Source organism: Marmota monax, unplaced genomic scaffold (genome assembly GCF_021218885.2).
Source record: "Marmota monax isolate L192 unplaced genomic scaffold, Marmota_monax_Labrador192_F-V1.1 WCK01_AAM20220418_F8-fsc00196, whole genome shotgun sequence".
Classification (NCBI taxonomy): domain Eukaryota; kingdom Metazoa; phylum Chordata; class Mammalia; order Rodentia; family Sciuridae; genus Marmota; species Marmota monax.
The window spans coordinates 598,357-615,766 of NW_026694390.1; the positions used below are offsets into that span (position 1 = coordinate 598,357).

The 17,410-nt window shown below is 37.6% G+C and overlaps 1 protein-coding gene across 2 annotated transcripts in view; it reads left to right on the top strand.

The window, feature by feature from the left end:
- Window positions 1–38: 38 nt before the first annotated feature.
- The window catches only part of Simc1 (SUMO interacting motifs containing 1), an 85,118-nt gene continuing 67,746 nt past the window's right edge, over window positions 39–17,410 (top strand). For both annotated transcript variants that reach the window (XM_046467977.2, XM_046467979.2), the window contains exon 1: window positions 39–281. In XM_046467977.2, coding sequence (XP_046323933.1) covers window positions 153–281 — 129 coding nt within the window. In that variant the 5' untranslated portion in view covers window positions 39–152. The remainder of the gene's footprint in view (window positions 282–17,410) is intronic.

Sequence of the window (17,410 nt, forward strand, 5' to 3'; positions counted from 1 at the left end):
CGGGACTAGGGACGGAAAGGGGCGGGGCAGGCGGGGGATATCCCGGGTTGCCGCCGCCACGGTCGCTTCAGCAGCGGGAACCGAAGTCACCGCTGCCTCCGCCGCCTGGGTCGCCGACCGCTCGCGCTCTGGCTTGGCCGGGACCCGTAGCAATGGAGGACTTTATCGTGATCTCGGATGACAGCGGCTCCGAGAGCTCCGGGGGAACCCGCTCGGGCCGGGCGCGGCGACTCCGCCGGGCCCTGTTCCGGACCTCTGGCGCGCTGCCCCGCCGGACAGTGGTGAGTGTGCGAGCCGCTGTTCGCCGAGCCCCGTAGTGGCCCGAGCATCGCTGCAGCTCGGGCCTCGCATCGTCGGAACCCTCGGCCGGCCTGCTGCCCTCTGTGCCCCAGTCCCCCGCCGCTCGGCGCCTCACAGCTGCAGCCGCTTCCCGCCTTCCCCGCCTCGGGCCTCAAGGAGCGCGGCGGGGCCGGGCCGGGCCGGAGTGGCCAGGCCTCCTGGCTCAGCGCTGAAAGCCGAGTGGGCTATGGCTGGAGAGCGACGGGCGGCCGAGCACATGGACTACGTCCTGGCGCTCCTGGTGCTGGGGTTGCCAGAGCCGGTGGCAGGCGGCGGTCTTAGGCCATCCTGGCCGCGAACGTCCACGAAAATTTGGCGGGGAGTAAATTTGGTGGAGGTCCTGGCCAGGCCCCGGCTACGATCCAGACCTCGAGGCAGGGACGCGGGAGCGCGTAATTGTTTGGCTTGTGGTGGGCACAGATGTGTGCAGGGAGGTAACAGGAGCCCAGGCTGGGAGGGAGGGAAGTACGGGCCTGGGCCAGATGGTGGCCGCGCTCCAGGGCCTGGCCAGGAAGCAAGGGGCCCGATTTTGGAGTTGTGGAGGAGAGCGATCTATTTCGCTTAGCAAACACGTACCAAGTCCTGGGGGAATGGGGGAGGGGGGTACATCCTGTACTATCTCTTTTAACCTCAGGCCCTTCATCTTTGTTCTTGCTGCTGTGGTGAATAAAATATCTATGGCCCCTGCCTTTCCAGAATCCTCCACAGATATTTATTGAACCCTTACTATGGCCAGATGTTACAGGGCTGAGCATACAATGGAGGATACAACATTCGTGGTCTCTGTCATGGAAGGTGATATATTCAACAAGTGGTTATTGAGTACTTAAGGGATAGAAAGTGGACAGTTTTGTTTTTTTTAAATCAGGAAACAATCTTTCTGGCATTCCAAAACCATACCTCTGGAAAAAAAGAATCAGGCTGATATTATGTGTGTAGGTTTTACAGCGTAAGGAAAACACAGTACTTCATATTCTTGGAGACAAGTCTTACAGCTTCTGCTCCCTCATTTCCCTTCCCAGAAAGTCTACAGTCCCTGAAAGTGAAGCCCTTTCTTCTGTGTTCCAGGTACTGTGCTAAGTGCTAGGTGATCACTACAGAAAGAATGGCATGCAAACAGAGTGTTGAGGTTGCCATGGTTCAAGGAAGAGAGATTCTCAGTACCTCTTAGAAAAGAATTCAGTTGAGTTGGACAAACGGATGATTTTCAAGGGAGAAATGACCAAACTTCCATGAGTGAATGGATGTACCTAATGCTGTGACAGAGTGTGTGGGAGATAATAGAATTATAATAATTAATTGTTGGATGAAAGAGTGGTTCAGATAGATGTTTGGGTTTTTTTGTTGTTGCTTTTTATTTAGGTATTGGGGATTAAACTCAGGGGCACCTAGACACTGAGCTACACTCCCAGCCCTTTATTTGTCTGTTTTTATTAGTTCTAATCAGTAGAAAACTCTTCGATTTATTGTACACAATTGGAGCAGAATTTTTCACTTCTCTGGTTGTACTTGAAGTAGATGCACACCATTCATGTAATCATACATGTACCTAGGGTATTGATGTCCATTTTATTCCACTATCTTACCCCCTTACCCACTCCCCACCTTTGCCCCATCCAAATTTCCTCCACTCATCCCATACCCTCTTCCCTCTTATGGATTAGCATTCACTTAATAAAGAAAACATTAGGCCCCTGTTTTTAGGGGGGGATTGGCTTATTTCGCTTTGCATGATATTCTCCAACTCCATCCATTTACCTGCAAATGGCATAATTTTATTCTCTTTTAATGCTGAGTAATATTCCTTTGTGTATATGTACCACAGTTTCTTTATCCATTCATCTATTGAAGGGCATCTAAGTTGTTTCCATAGTTTAGCAATTGTGAATTGTGCTGCTATAAACATGGAAGTGGCTTTGTTAATGTAGTTATGCTGTTTTTCAGTCTTTGGGGTATAAACCGAGGAGTGGGATAGCTGGGTCAAATGGTGGTTCCATTCCAGGTTTTCTAAGGAATTTCCATACTGCTTTCCAGAGTGGTTGCACCAATTTGCAGTCCCATCAGCAATGTGCCTTTTCCCTTAAATCCTCACCAACACTTACTGTTGCTTGTACTTTTGTTAACTGCCATTCTGACTGGGGTGAGAGTTTTGATTTGCATTTCTCTAATGACTAGAGATGTTGAACATTTTTTCATATATTTGTTATCTATTGTATATCTTCTTCTGAGAAGTGTCTGTTCAGCTCCTTAGCACATTTATTGATTGGGGGTTTTTTAGTTGTTTTTTTGATAAGTTTTTTGAGTTCTTTATATATCCTGGAGATTAGTGCTCTATGTGACCTGTGTGTGGCAAAAATTTGCTCCCAAATTGTAGGCTTTCTGTTCATCTCATTGATTGTTGCTTTTGCTGAGAAGAAGCTTTTTTGTTTGAATTCATCCCACTTATTGATTATTGATTTTATTTCTTGTGCTTTAGGAGTCTTGTTACGGAAGTTGTGGCCTAAATCAAAATGATAAAGATTTTTCTTCTATTAGGTGTAGGGTCTCTGGTCTGATTCCTGTGTCCTTGATTCACTTTGAGTTTTGTGCATGGTAAGAGATGGGGGTTTAGTTTCATTTTGCTGCATATGGATTTCCAGTTTTCCCAGCACCATTTGTTGAGGCTGTCTTTTGTCCAATGTATGTTTTTGGCGCCTTTGTCTAGTATGAGATTACTGTATTTATGTGGGTTTGACTCTGTGTCTTCCATTCTGTACCATCAGTCTACATGTCTGTTTTGGTGCCAATTCCATGCCATTTTTATTACTGTTGCTTTGTAGTGTAGTTTAAGATCTGGTATTGTGATGCCTCCTGTTTCACTCTTCTTGCTAAGAATTGCTTTGGTTATTTTGGATTTTCTTATTTTTCCAAATGAATTTCATGATTGCTTTTTCTGTTTCTGTAAGGAATGACATTGGGATTTTAATTGGAAACACATTGAATCTGTATAGCACTTTGGGTAGTATGGCCACTTCAACAATATTGATTCTGCCTATCCAAGAGCATGGGAGATCTTTCCATCTTCTAAGGTCATCTTCCATTTCTTTCTTTAGTGTTAATGTAGTTTTCATTACAGAGGTCTTTCACCTCTTTTGTTAAATTGATTCCCAAGTATTGTATTTTTTTCAATATTTATTTTTTAGTTTTAGGTGGACACAATATATTTTATTTTTATGTGGTACTGAGAATCAAACCCAGTGCCTCACGCATGCTAGGCAAGCATGCTACCACTTGAGCCACATCCCCAGCCCCCCAAGAATTGTATTCTTTTTTATGAGGCTATTGTAAATAGCAGCCGCTTTTTATTTTTTTATTTTGAGGCAGGGTCTCACTAAATTGCTGAGGCTGGTTTTAGAACTGTTTCAGCCTGCCAAGTTGCAGTATTACAGGCTTGTGCCACTGTGCCTGACCACATAGGTGTTTGATGAACAGGCTCAGGGAAGAGGATCCACTGGATTTAAAGTGCTGACAGGAGGCTGGCCTGGTAGTCCATGCCTGTAATACCAGTGACTCAGAAGACAGGCAGGACAATTGCGAGTTCCAGGCCTGCCTAGCAATTTAGCTAGACCCTTTCTCAAAATAAGAGAATAATTTAAAAATAGGACTGGGGATGTAGCTCAGTAGTAGAGCACCTACCTAGCACATGCGAAGCCATTGGTTTGATCCCCAGCACCTCAAAAATAAATAAATAAAGTGCTTATTGGGAGTGTAGATGGATATGGCCAGCTCTCAGGAGTTAACTCTAGAGAAAAGTCAGGACTAGAGAGATTTGGCGTTTTCTGAATAGAAGGGAGTATTGAAGTCCTTATAATGACTGAGCTCATTGAGGAAAAGAGTAGATAGAGGTAAAAGGTGGGAGGAAAAAATACTGCAGAGTAACTCACAACTGCCTTTACTCCAAGTACCTCCCTTTTCTCAGTTCTCCTTTAATTTTGTCCTCTTTACCAGCTTCCTTTCCACTCAGGTTTTGTCCATTTTCATTCATCCTGGTTCAGCTTCCTTCAATGAAAATGTATCCTTATCCTGGTCTGTGGTGACTTCTCAAACCCATATTTCTGGTAGACTGTTTTCCTCCCCTGTGACCACCTAGCCAAGCATATTGATCTTGAGCCTTTTGAGTTGAATAGAAGTAGACAAGTTCCAAAAAGCAATACCCAATTAAAATCTTGGTTCTGCAGATATTTATTCCAGCTTTCTAAAAGCTCCAGGCTTCATCTGCTTTTATCTTTCTTGAAAGTTAGGTAAGAGTGGTAGGATAACAATGTAAAGAATCAGAGGCTTTGAGACTCTTTCAAAGTTATAAAGCCTAAAGCAAATTTTCCCGAAGGCTCCAAGGTTAAGAGACCTGTGTTGAAATCAAGATGCCCCACCAAGCACCTTCTTTGGCAAGTTCCATTATCTCTTAGCATTTCAAGCCTGAAAAAATTAATACCTACTTAGTGAGATTATTATGGGTTTTTAAAAACTATTAGTTGTTTTTTATTAGTGCATTATAATTATACAACATAGTGGGATTTGTTTGTTATAGGTTTTTAATGAGGGAATGCCAGTAAAGTGTTCAGCAAAAATGGTAATTTTGGCTATTTTTTGTGTTATCTCTAAGCCAAGTCTTTCTCAAGTGTTTCAGACAATGAAATAAAAGAAGCAAATTTTATATAATTTTCTTTTTGACTAAGGGGAAATAACTTGAATTCAGCAAATCAAAAAGCCATCAATTGTAATTAACATTCTGAGCTCGGGTAGGGTGGTGCACAGCTGTAATCCCAGCTGTTTAGGAGATTAAGGCAGGAGGATTGCAAGTTCAAGGCTAGCCTGGACAATTTAGGAAGACCCTATCTCAAAACATAAAATAAGGACAACTGGGTCAGTGGTAGAGCACCCTTGAGTTTAACACACCACCCACCCAAATACCCCCACAACACACACACACACACACACACAAAAGGCATTTTTGAATTCTTAATTCTTAACATAAGCTTTAGTCTTCTTTGAATTGATGAAATGTGTCAGTGCAGTGTTTTTGATAGGTTTTTTTTTCTGTTTTTTAACAAAACCAGAATATTTTCAGATAACCTTTTAATTTGGGTTGAGCTATGAAGAACATTAAAATTGTCCTTAATCTCACCATCCTGAGATAATCAGTGTGATGTTTGTTTTACTACCTGCAAATGTATCTGTGCATCTATATATACCTATGTGCTCCCTCCTCAATATGTTTTGATGATTTTGCCAAAATGAAGTCTTGCTGTATATGTGGGGGGTTTTAGCCTGCCTTTTTCTCTCATTGTATCTTAAGCATTTGTTAGAATGGAAAGAAATTTTATCTTTATCAATATTTTAATGTATTTCTTTGTGCAGATTATAGTTACATTTATGATCTCCTTCTAATGAAAATCATACCTTCATTTCTAAATTTTCTGTTATAAACAACCCAGTGTGAAATTTCCTCATAATATTTGTTCATTTTTTTACTTAGCATGAGTTTCTTTTAGAGGTGAGTCAGAGTATACCCTGTTTTCTGAGCTTTTGATATATATTGACCAATTTCATACAGAAATTGTGTACTGTTCTCACTAAGGGTGTGATCAAACATGCCCTTTTCCCCACTACCTAGTCTTACCTCTGTATCATCAATTTATTCAATAACTATTTATTGAGCACTTACTGTATACCAGGCACTCTTTATAAATGTTGTTAATTCATTTGTGAGCAAACTCAGTCCCTGCCCTGATGGAGATTTCATTTTAGTTGGGGAAGATTGTAAAAGTAAATAAACCATAAATGTAATGGCAGATAATTTACAGAGTACAGAGTATTAGGAAGAAAAAGTAGGTATTTTTGTTTTTTTTTCTAATCTTTATTGACTGGATAACCAGATTCTGTGAATTCTCATGGCTTTGGTTAATTTTTTTTTTTTTTTTTTTTTTTTTTTTTTTAGTACCAGGAATTGAACCCAGAAGCACTTTACCACTAAGGTACATCCCTTTAGTTTTTATTTTGAGACAGGGTCTCACTAAGTTATTTGGGGCCTTGCTAAATTGCAGAGGCTGGCTTTGAAGTTGCAAACCTTGTGCTTCAGCCTCATAAGTCTACAGTCCTACACCACTGCTCCTGGCTTAATTTTTTTATAGTCATTCATTCATTCAATAAATACTTACTAAGCACATGCAATGACCTCGGGAACCAGATATGAACAAGATGGCATGGGGGCTAGGTGTGTAGCTCAGTTATGGAGTACTTGTCTCCCAGTTTTTGAGGCACTGGGTTCAATCCTCAGCACTACATAAAAATAAATAAATAAAATAAAGGTATTGTGTCATCTACAACTGAAGGAAAAAAAAGATGGCATGGAACTACATTCTTCTATTGGGGAGGGATAGGCAGAAAACTAACAAATGAACAAAATAATAGTAGGTGCAATAGGGAAAATAGATTGTGTTTTTAGGAAAGGTGTGATATTATGACACATTTTTTTTTGGTTTTTATCCTTGTTTTCTGACTCACGGCGCCCTTAGCTCTTGTAATTTCCTAAGAAATATTGCTATTGAGTCAAACAGTATGCCCTAAGAAAATTGACTAGAGCAATATGGGTGTCTTTCTTTCATGAAATTTTTGCCTTTTGTACTTAGGTTTGTTTCAGGGCCATACCAGCTCGTCCTCTGTTATTTCTAACATCCCTTTCAAATACAACTTCACCCCTTAAATTAATGAAGTGATTTTTCCCCCACCAACTTTTGGTTGTTTTTCTTTAAAAGAAGTTTTAATTTTTTAAAAAATTTTTAGTTGTAGATAGACACAACATATCTCTCTCTCTCTCTCTCTCTCTCTCTCTCTCTCTCTCTCTCTCTCTGTCTTATGTGGTGCTGAAGATTGAACCCAGTGCCTGACGCATGCTAGGCAAGTGCTCTACCACAGAGCTACAACCTGAGCCCTAAAGAAGTTTTAAATTTTTATGTATTTCATTACATCATTTTTTTCCTTTGTGATTTTTTTTTGTCATACTTATTGCTTTCATCACTCCTAAGATTATAAAAATATTTTTGAGCTGGGCTCGGTGGTACATGCCTGTAATCCTAGCAGCTTGGGAGGCTGAGGCAGGAGGATCACAAGTTCAAAGCTAGCCTCAGCAATGGCAAGGCACTAAGTAACTGAGTGTCTCTAAATAAAATACAAAATAGGGCTGGGGTTGTGGTGCAGTGGTCAGGTGCCCCTGAGTTCAATCCCCGTCCCTGGTACAAAAAAAAAAAAAATTAAAAAAATATTTTTACATTTAATAAAGTTTAACATTTTTTATATGTATGTGTGTATTTTTGTTTTGTGTTTAGATATTTAGACAGATTTGTCTTTGAGATATTTCTGTTACTTATTATTTTAGCATCTCATTCTGTTTTTATTTTTTTTTCATATATCTAATTGCTGCTTGGGATTACAGGTTGGTGCCATTGCCCCCAGCTCCATCTCATTCTTCTTCTTCCTATTTATTTATTCATTATTTGTCCTAATTAAGTATAAATGAGACTCAAGATTGTACCTAGAGCTGGTATATGCTAGGCATATGCTCTGCCTCTGAGCTACATCCCTAGACCTCTTCCATCTCATTCTTACCATGTGGTTTTTTATTCATCTGAAATGATTTATATGGCATGAAGTGTGCTTACCATTTTCAATAAACTATATTGTCTTATTTCTAAGACAACATTTAATCTAAGGCTTGCTTCCAGTATAATAATAGCTTTCCTGGAAAAAAGAAACACTACCACATGAAATATACACATTAATTATAAGATGCATCCTGATTGCACATGGATGGAAGAAACATTCTGGATATTGGATTTTACAAAATATGGTATTATCAATTGTTTTGATAATTTCTTAAGTAATCATCTTTTCTTCACTTATTTTATAGCACATTTTTATACCAAATTATTTTATATGCTTATATGTCTGGTTTTTCTATTATCTTTTATTGATTTCTGTATTCTCAGTGTCTTAACTTTACTGTTTTATTTTTATGGTTTGATGAAACCTTTTGGTATTGAATAAAACAACTTCTCCTTACTCCTTACCCCCAACCCCAAATTTCTTGGCTATTTGTGCCCATTTATTCCTCTAAATTATTGTTGTTTTGTTTTGTATTGCTGGGTCTCAAACCCAGGGCCTCACACATGCTAGGCAAGGATTGAGCTATATCCCCTGCCCTTCCAAATTAATTTTAGAATCACTTTGTCCAAGATTACCTTTGGTCAGGTGTCCTTAGGCCAAATAATTCTTTGTTTCATGAGGTTGTCTTGTGCACTATAGGATATTTAGCAAGATCACTAGCCTCTACACAGTGTACATACTTGACATTCTATATGCCTACCAAATTGTGACAATCAAAAATGTTTCCACATACTTCCAAATATCTCTCTGGATTGTGGGGAGTATAAAATTTCCTCCATTTTAGAACCACTTCATTAGTTTTATAAGGTAATAAGAGGAGAATTAATATCTTTATAATACTGTCTTCCTAATCAGAAGCATTGTATAGCTTTCATTCTATGAGGCTTCTTTCTTGGAAGTTAGTAAAACCATAAGGTTTTCCTTATTTGGGTCCTATGCCTTTCTTATCAAGGAGTAGTATTTTAATTAGTGTTTAATTGGTATTTTAGTTCGAATGACTATTTGCCATGTAGCATTGAGCATGTTAATTGGGGTGAGCATTATGTAATAAGAACAGCTGGCATTTATGCTAGGCACTGTTAAGTTCTGTACTTGAATTAACTCTGCTAATCTTGACTGTAACTCCATGAGGTTGGTATTATTGTTATCACTGATAGATGAGGAAACTGAGAAAGGTTCAACCAGGTGCATACCAGTAAAGCAGGTTTACCACCATTAGTAACAATGAAAATCCTGGGGGCAAACTTGCTATCTTATACCAGATTTCCAAGAAAACATTGTGTGGGGACACTAGAAATATATGAAATGGTGTGGGGGGAGCAAGTTGTAAAATAATTATCTTTTTTAAATGTATCATTTTTGTAAGAATAGGTTCCCCAGGGTTTCTTAATCCCCAAATTATTTTTAGACCTCTTATCAGGTACTTTGAAAAAATTCTTTTTTAAAAAAATCACTTTCTTGGGGAATGGGTCTGTAGCTCAGTGGTAGAGCACTTGCCTAGCACGTGTGAGGCACTGGGTTCGAGCCTCAGCCCCACAGAGAAATAAATAAATAAAGGCTTAAAAAAAATACTTTCTTTATTTTGACCCTTTCCTCTGAATATTGTTAAGATCACTGTTGTACACAGTTCTATTCCCAAGAGCTAACTTAGTGCCTTGAACATAGTAGGTGCTCAATAACTGTTGAGAGAGAAACATTTCTTATTGTTGATTTTTATGGAATCCTTTCCTTATGATAAATAAGTTATATTACAGTTTTGTCAGAGTACCTTGTATGGGAGAGCCAAGGGATAAATATGACATCTGTCCCAGGCTGACTTTTTATAGAGATTTTTATAACTAAAAATAGGACTGTGTCATAGAAAACAAAATTTATCTGATGTTTTGAATTTAAAACATCAGAGGAAATTCATTTGGATCTTAAATCAAGATCAGGTCCCTTGTATGCCTGCAAATCAAGTCACCCATCCCCTTATTCATCCTGAGTTGTCTTTGGGAAGTTGGTCTGGCTACCCACTAAAGAAGGTAGGTGCCCTCCCTCTTTGGAGAGGAATTTAGTTTTATATTTTTATGTTAACACTATGTAAAGTATCTTTCTTCTGGTGGGCCTTTTAATATAAGGTATAATTCCATACTACACCATAAAAATTACCCATAAAATTCCCTAAGTTGCGTATCACCATTAGTTATTGTAGAACACTTCTTTCACTCCAAAAGGACACCGTGTGCCCTCCAATGGATTCTCTGTTGTTGTTTAAGGTATACATCGTATCATTTGGGAAAATCAATTTCCCCATTTTGAATTATAGACATACTTTTAAAATCACAGTAGAGGTAAGAAATTCAGGATGTAAATATCTTCCCTTGTCTAGAAAACTAGAGTTTTATCACTGTCAAGATGACTACAGTTTTTGTGTATTAGTTCAGAAATTTTCTTTGTATGTGTGCACAGACATATATAAATGGCTAATTCCTTCCCAATGAGATATAATAACTTTCAAAATCATTTAATATATTTTAGACATTTAAATAAATATTGCTACCTCATTCAGACCCCTAGTCCATTTTGCTCACATCATTATTCTCAGTGTACATACCATTTGGCTTCTTGCACATTTTAAGTATTCATTCAACAAATATTTTTTCAGTTGCATTTTATTGTAACATGAAAATAATTTAATCAGTCCCTTATTTTAATTTTTTAAATTTCAGACTATAATATCAAACTCTCTTGCATGGTTATAAGAAATTGCTTGTAGGACAAGTTTTCTTACAGTGTTTATGATTTTAGTATACATCACTGTCTGGACATTGTCATTCTTTGTGGGATCCTAGTATCCAAACCTTGAAACTATATTTACAATACTTCAGAGATATAATCTACATCCACATAAAAAAGTGCAAATGGCAGATGCCCATTTTCCCAGGTTCTTTTGCATCTGTTGCTTAGATATGGGACCTAGGTTATATCAGTCATAGGCTTTGAATTGGAAGCTGTTGACAGAAAGAAACAGGGCCCAAGTAAGCTACATTTTAGTGAGGATGGCAATAATAATGGCAACTATTAGCACCGGTAGTAGATGTGCTGGAAATATAGGGTATGACATTGGTGCTACTGGCCATGGAAACTGGGATATTTGTGCCCAATGGCAGTAACAGTGGAGTCTTTGATAATACAACATAGTTTTGGGCTCCAGTGTTAGTCAACTTCATAGATTCCAAACAAGGTTCTCAGGTGGTCCTCTAGACTCTAGGAGCTACCAGTAGTGGTAGTAGTAGTAGTACCAGGGATTGAATCCAGACACTTAACCACTGGGTCATATTCCCCATCCTTTTTTTATTTTGAGACAGGGTCTAAGTAAGTTGCTCAGAGCCTTGCAAAGTTGCTGAGGCTGCCTTCAAACCTGCAATCATCCTGACTCAGCCTCCTGAGCCATTGGGATTACAGGCATGCACCACCAAGCTTGGCCCTGTTATCCTTTAATGAGTTTCTTCTGGGCTTAAGTTAAAGTTTGGTCATCTTTTGGTTTCTGCTTCCTGATTGATACATAATCACCAAGTTATACTTAAAAAAAAAGTAATAACATGGGCTGGGGATGTGGCCCAAGCGGTAGTGCACTCGCCTGGTATGCGTGTGGCCCGAGTTCGATCCTCAACACCACATAAAAATAAAATAAATATTAAAAAAAAAAGAGAGAGAGAACAATTAGTATTTCAGCCAGTCTCTGGAATGCAGGAGAAACTTATGTCTCTAGAGTCCTTTGTGATAGTTAAATATTAGGCACTCTCAGAAGTACCTTCCTTTATAGCCTCCAGGTTTACTTACTTTTGTTAGGGCTGACACAATTGTACATCTTAAGTTACATTAAAAAAATTGTTTTTCCTTTTAAATGTCCATGTAGTACTGTGCTCAGGCTATTCTCTCCTGCCAGGTGTTTAAGACCAAGTTGGTCGAAACTGACCTTGTTCCTATCTATTCTTAAGAGTCAGCTGAGGTTCCTCACTTTTAGGGACATGTGTGAAGCCTCCTGTCTCCTTTAGTTTTCCTCTATCAGTTGTGCCATGTGCCAGGATGGGTCAGGTCAGGGTCTTGATAAACACACACCTAGCTTCTGTTGGAAGTTTCAGGCATTTCATTCTCCAGTGACCCTCCTCTTTGCAGAATATGCACCACCAGTTGGCTTTCTGTACTCTAGGGTCCTCTTGATCTCCCTGACTGGAAGATCAGGTGACTCACTGGAGTTTCAGAGCCCTTAAATAGGTCCCATCATTCTCTGGGTGCTGGTGGCTGAACTTAGAATCATATATTGTCATATATTGCATATAAGCAACTTACTTAGACCCTGAACTTAGGTCAAATATTGTCTGCTTTTTCCTTGGCCCTTTTACTTCCTTTACTTTGGTCTCCAAGTTTTTGGTTTTTAACACCCAGCAAGCCAGTTTCACCAGTCTTAAAGAGGGAATAATACATTATTACTTTAATATGTAAATTTTACAGTGATCCCTTTCATTTAACTGGGTTAGTATTTGTACTGGAAGTCATCATTATATACTATTTGTCTTATAGGTAATGGCTTATTCTCTCAAATTAATCTGAGGTGGTTTTTTTTTGTTTGTTTGTTCTTTTAGAGGCAGTACTTCTGCAAAACACTAATGGGCAACAGTTACAAAGTTTACAAGGAAAATACAAAATGAAATAACAGAGCAAAAACATATTCAGTTTGTATAATAGCTGTGAACCAAGAATGACTTTTATAATCTTGAATCTTTACTTAGTTACACATTATATCTCCTGTTTTTAAGATCACAGTAATTTTACAACAAAAGTCAATCTTTTGAACACAACTTTAAATTAGCTGAAGTCAAGCCTATTTGGAGCCATTTTAATATGGAGTAAGGTAGGAGGCAAAGCCTAATCTCTGGTAAGGTGGGGCTCTTCACAAATAACATAATACATCATTACGTCTGAATTATGAATCAAAGAAAAGCTTAGAAAGCCTTTAACCCTTTTTTGTGGAAAATGTTTTCATGTTTTACAATATCAACCTTTATACAGATCAGGTTCTCATTATCTGTAAAAAATACATTTAAATTTCTACCCCAGTATAAAAAGTAACATAAAATTTTACATACATCTTATTGATAACAGATCCTGTTACAGATCATTGAATGACATAAGTAATTCTCCATTTAAATTTGTTATTTCTTCAAGTTTAAAATTACCATTTCAGACAACTTTAGTTTGGAGAACATTAGCTTGGTAAAGTGCTTTTTCAAGCTTTAGGTTTTAAAACTTGTATACTAGAGACATGAATATATTTAATATACAAAGAACGAATAGATAGCATCACCATTACACAGATGCCCTTATATTAACTAGGTTTAATTTTTCACAGTAAAATTCAGAATTTATAGATAATTAAAGGTTTGTAGAGTTTAGCAGTACTAGCAAAAATTAAAGGACAGCCTTAGATCTCTTCTACCTCTAGATGAGATGTAGAAGAGATTCAATGGTCAGAACTAGACTTAGTTAAAGCAGACAGATATAAGCCAGTTTCTCAAATGGCAGTGTGGCCCTTTTATGCCAGATGCATTTATTATATAAAAGATAGCACTTATTGATTAAACCTATATGAACTTTCATTTTACAAATGTTTACAGAACGTTTAGATAAGGCTCAAACATATTTAGTTTCAGGTGTGTGTGTGTGTGTGTGTGTGTGTACACGCATTTTTTTTCCCACATATTCAGGTTATTCATGAAAAATCAAGCCTGGTCAAAATTGTAAGTTATCTGTTTCTAACAAAAAAAAAATCCTAAAAGTATTGGACATCACAGTTTAATATTTTATAGCTCTCAAGCCTTACACAAATTGTTACTCATCAGTATGAGGTGTTTTTGAGTTTGTTTGTTTTGTTGTTGTTTTTTTTAACAGGATAGGAAGAGTAGGATATCTGGAAAAGCTGACTCAATTCACATATTAAATAACTGACAGAAGAGAGTGACTCCCCAGAGGAGTCCCCCCCTCCCCACCATTAATGTCTCTCTCTTAAGAGGTTATTCTTCCCCTCTGGGGGCAAGTTATTTCCTCCTAAAATAAAATCTTGGTTAGGATAACATTGATCACTTTTCTCAGGGTCCCTTTGACCTAAAAGGTCCATCTATATGATTCTTGAGATTTTTCTTTTTCAGATGAACTTTGGAATCATCAATTACTTTTAAAAACGTCACTGGGATTTTGTTTGGAATATATTAAATTTATAAATTTCAGGAAAACTGATGTTATTTAAACTTTAAATGTTTTGTTATAAAGTGTATGAGTAAAAAATGTGAATAGGCCGATAACTATTAAAGAAATTGAATCAATAACTTTCCAAAACAGAAAGCACCAGGCCTAGATGAGTCAACTTATAAATCATACCAAACATTTAATAGAGAAATTATATTCTCTATAATCTTTTTTTAAAAAATAGGAAGTAATTCCTAGCTTCTAACAATTTCTAAAAGACTAGCATTACACTAATATTAGAACCAAACAGAGAAATTAGCAATCTACAAATCTCTTATCTACATATAGATGGAAAAGTCTTCAACAAAATATTAGCAAATTAAACCCAATAGTGTTTAAAAATAATTATATATCATAACCAATTATATATGAGCAAACTGATACACAGAGAGGCAGAAGACTCAGAATAGCTAACTCAGTATTGAATGAGAAGTATAAAGTCAGAGGACTAACATTACCCAACTCAATACTTTCTGTAAAGCTAAAGTAATCAAGACATTGTAGTTTTAGCAAAATAAGAAGCAAATAGATCAATGGAACTGAGTAGAGGCCAGAGATAAATTACATAAATGCAGTCATGTATCACTTAACAATGGAGATATGTTCTGAGAAATGTGTCATTAGGCGATTTTGTCATTGTTTGAAAAACATAGACTAACACAAACCTATATGATACTTGACATGACCTCTTGTTGCAACTGAGACACAGTATAGTTGAAGCTGCAGCTGACAAAACACAGCATGTTGTCTTAGTTAACTGCTTTATATCAATAGGAAGAAATACAGGCACACTTTGTTATTGTTGTACTTCGCTTATAGATATTTCATTTTTCACAAGATGAAGCTTTATGGCAACCCTGCATCAAGCAAGTCTTTTGGTACAGTTTTTTCCAACATCATGTGCTCGCTTTGTGTCTCTCACATTTTGATAATTCTCACAATATTTCAGACTTTTTAAATAATTTTGTCTGTTCAGGTGATCTGTGATCAGTCATCTTTGATGTTACTGTTGTATTTGTTTGGGGGCACCATGAACCATGCCCATAAGATAGTGAACTTAATAAAATGTGTATGATGTGACTGCTACAGTGTATTACCGATGTAATAGAAATACCAAGGGAACTAAAAGTAGAACCTGAAGTTGTGGTTAAAGTGCTATAATCTCATGATAAAACTTTTTTTTTTTTTTGAGTGAGAGAGAGAGAGAGAGAGGAGAGAGAGAGAATTTTCATATTTATTTTTCAGTTTTCGGTGGACACAACATCTTTGTTTGTATGTGGTGCTGAGGATCGAACCCGGGCCGCACACATGCCAGGCGAGCGCGCTACCGCTTGAGCCACATCCCCAGCCCCTCATGATAAAACTTTGACGAATGATAATTTGCTTTTTTTGGTTGAGGAAAGGAAGTGGTTTTTTGAGATAGAATCTACTCCTGGTAGAGATCCTGTGAACATTGTTGAAATACCAACAAAGGATTTAGAATATCACATAATCTTAGTTGATGACCAGTGACAGGGTTTGAAGAAAACTGACTCCAATTTTGGAAAAGTTCTGTAGGTAAAATGTTATCAAACAGCATCATATGCTGGAGAACCCTTTCATGAAAGGAAGAATCAATGTGGCAAACTTCATTTTTGTCTTAAGAAATTACCACAGTCAGCCAGGCATGGTGGAGCATGCCTGTAATTCCAGTGGCTCGAGGCAAGAGGATCACAAGTTCAAGGCCAGCCTCAGTATCTTAATAAGACCCTATGTTGAAATTTAAAAAATAAAAAGGACCATGGATCTGGCTCAGTGGTTAAGGGCCCTGGATTCAATCCCTGGTATCAAAAAAAAAAAAAAAGAAAATCACCATAGTCACCTTAATCTTTGGTAACCACTCCCCTGATCGGTCAGTAGCTCTCAACATCAAAAAGATTACAACTAAGTGAAAAAGGTTCAAGTGATCATTAATATTTTCTGACAATAAAGTAGTTTTAAGGTATTAAGGTATTGTGTTGGATTTTTTTAGACTATGCTATTACCAGTTTAATAAAGTACAGTATAGTATAAACATAACATTTATTTGTACTGAGAAACCAACAAATTTGCGTTGCAATATTCACTTTATTGTGGGAATCCGAAACAACCTGCATTATCTCTGAGGCATACCTGCAACAATAAGAAGTATTATATAATAATAAACAACTATATTGCTAGCTTGTGTATTTATCAACTCTTATGTATTATACAAGTACTGTGCATAACTATGTGCAGTGCAGTGGCTTTGTTTACACCAAAATCACCACAAACACAAGTATTATGTTGTGTTAAAATGTTCGGACAACCATGATGTCACTAGGTGATAGGACTTTTAATTGCATTTTAATTGTGGACCTGGGACTCCCACCATATATGAAGTACATTGTTGACCAGAACATCATGCAGCCCTTGACTACTCTTTTTGTGTGTGTGTGTGTGTGTGTGTGTGTGGTGTGGACTTTGTGCATGCAAGGCAAGCACTCTACCAACTGAGCTATATTCCCAGCCCTATATGTATTCTTATGCATCATATCTCAGATTCCACTGGGGTGGATACCAAAATACTTACTTAAGTTTCTTATATAAAATGGTATTTACATATAACTTGGGCACACCCTCCCATGTATTTTAAATCATCCCTAGATTGCTTAAAATATCTAGTACATTGTAGATGCTATGTAAATAGTTGTTATCCTGTATTGATTAGGGAATAATGACAAAAAAGTATACATGTTCATTACATAGTTTTAGGTTCCCCCCCCCCCCAATATTTTCAGTTTGCAAGGTTGTAGAACTCACGGATACAGAGAGAAAGAGAATTTATATATGACTATTTTTGTTGTTGCCTATAAAATTTTTTTCTTATGGGGTATGATTCATACAGAAGACCACAGGAGGGGCTGGGGTTGTGGCTCAGCGGTAGCCTAGCACGTGTGAAGTCCTGGGTTCGATCCTCAGCCCCACATAAAAATAAATAAAACAAAAGTATTGTGTCCAGCTACTTCTAAGAAATAATTCATGTGGTCTTTTATTTTTTTAAATATTTATTTCTCTAAGGGTT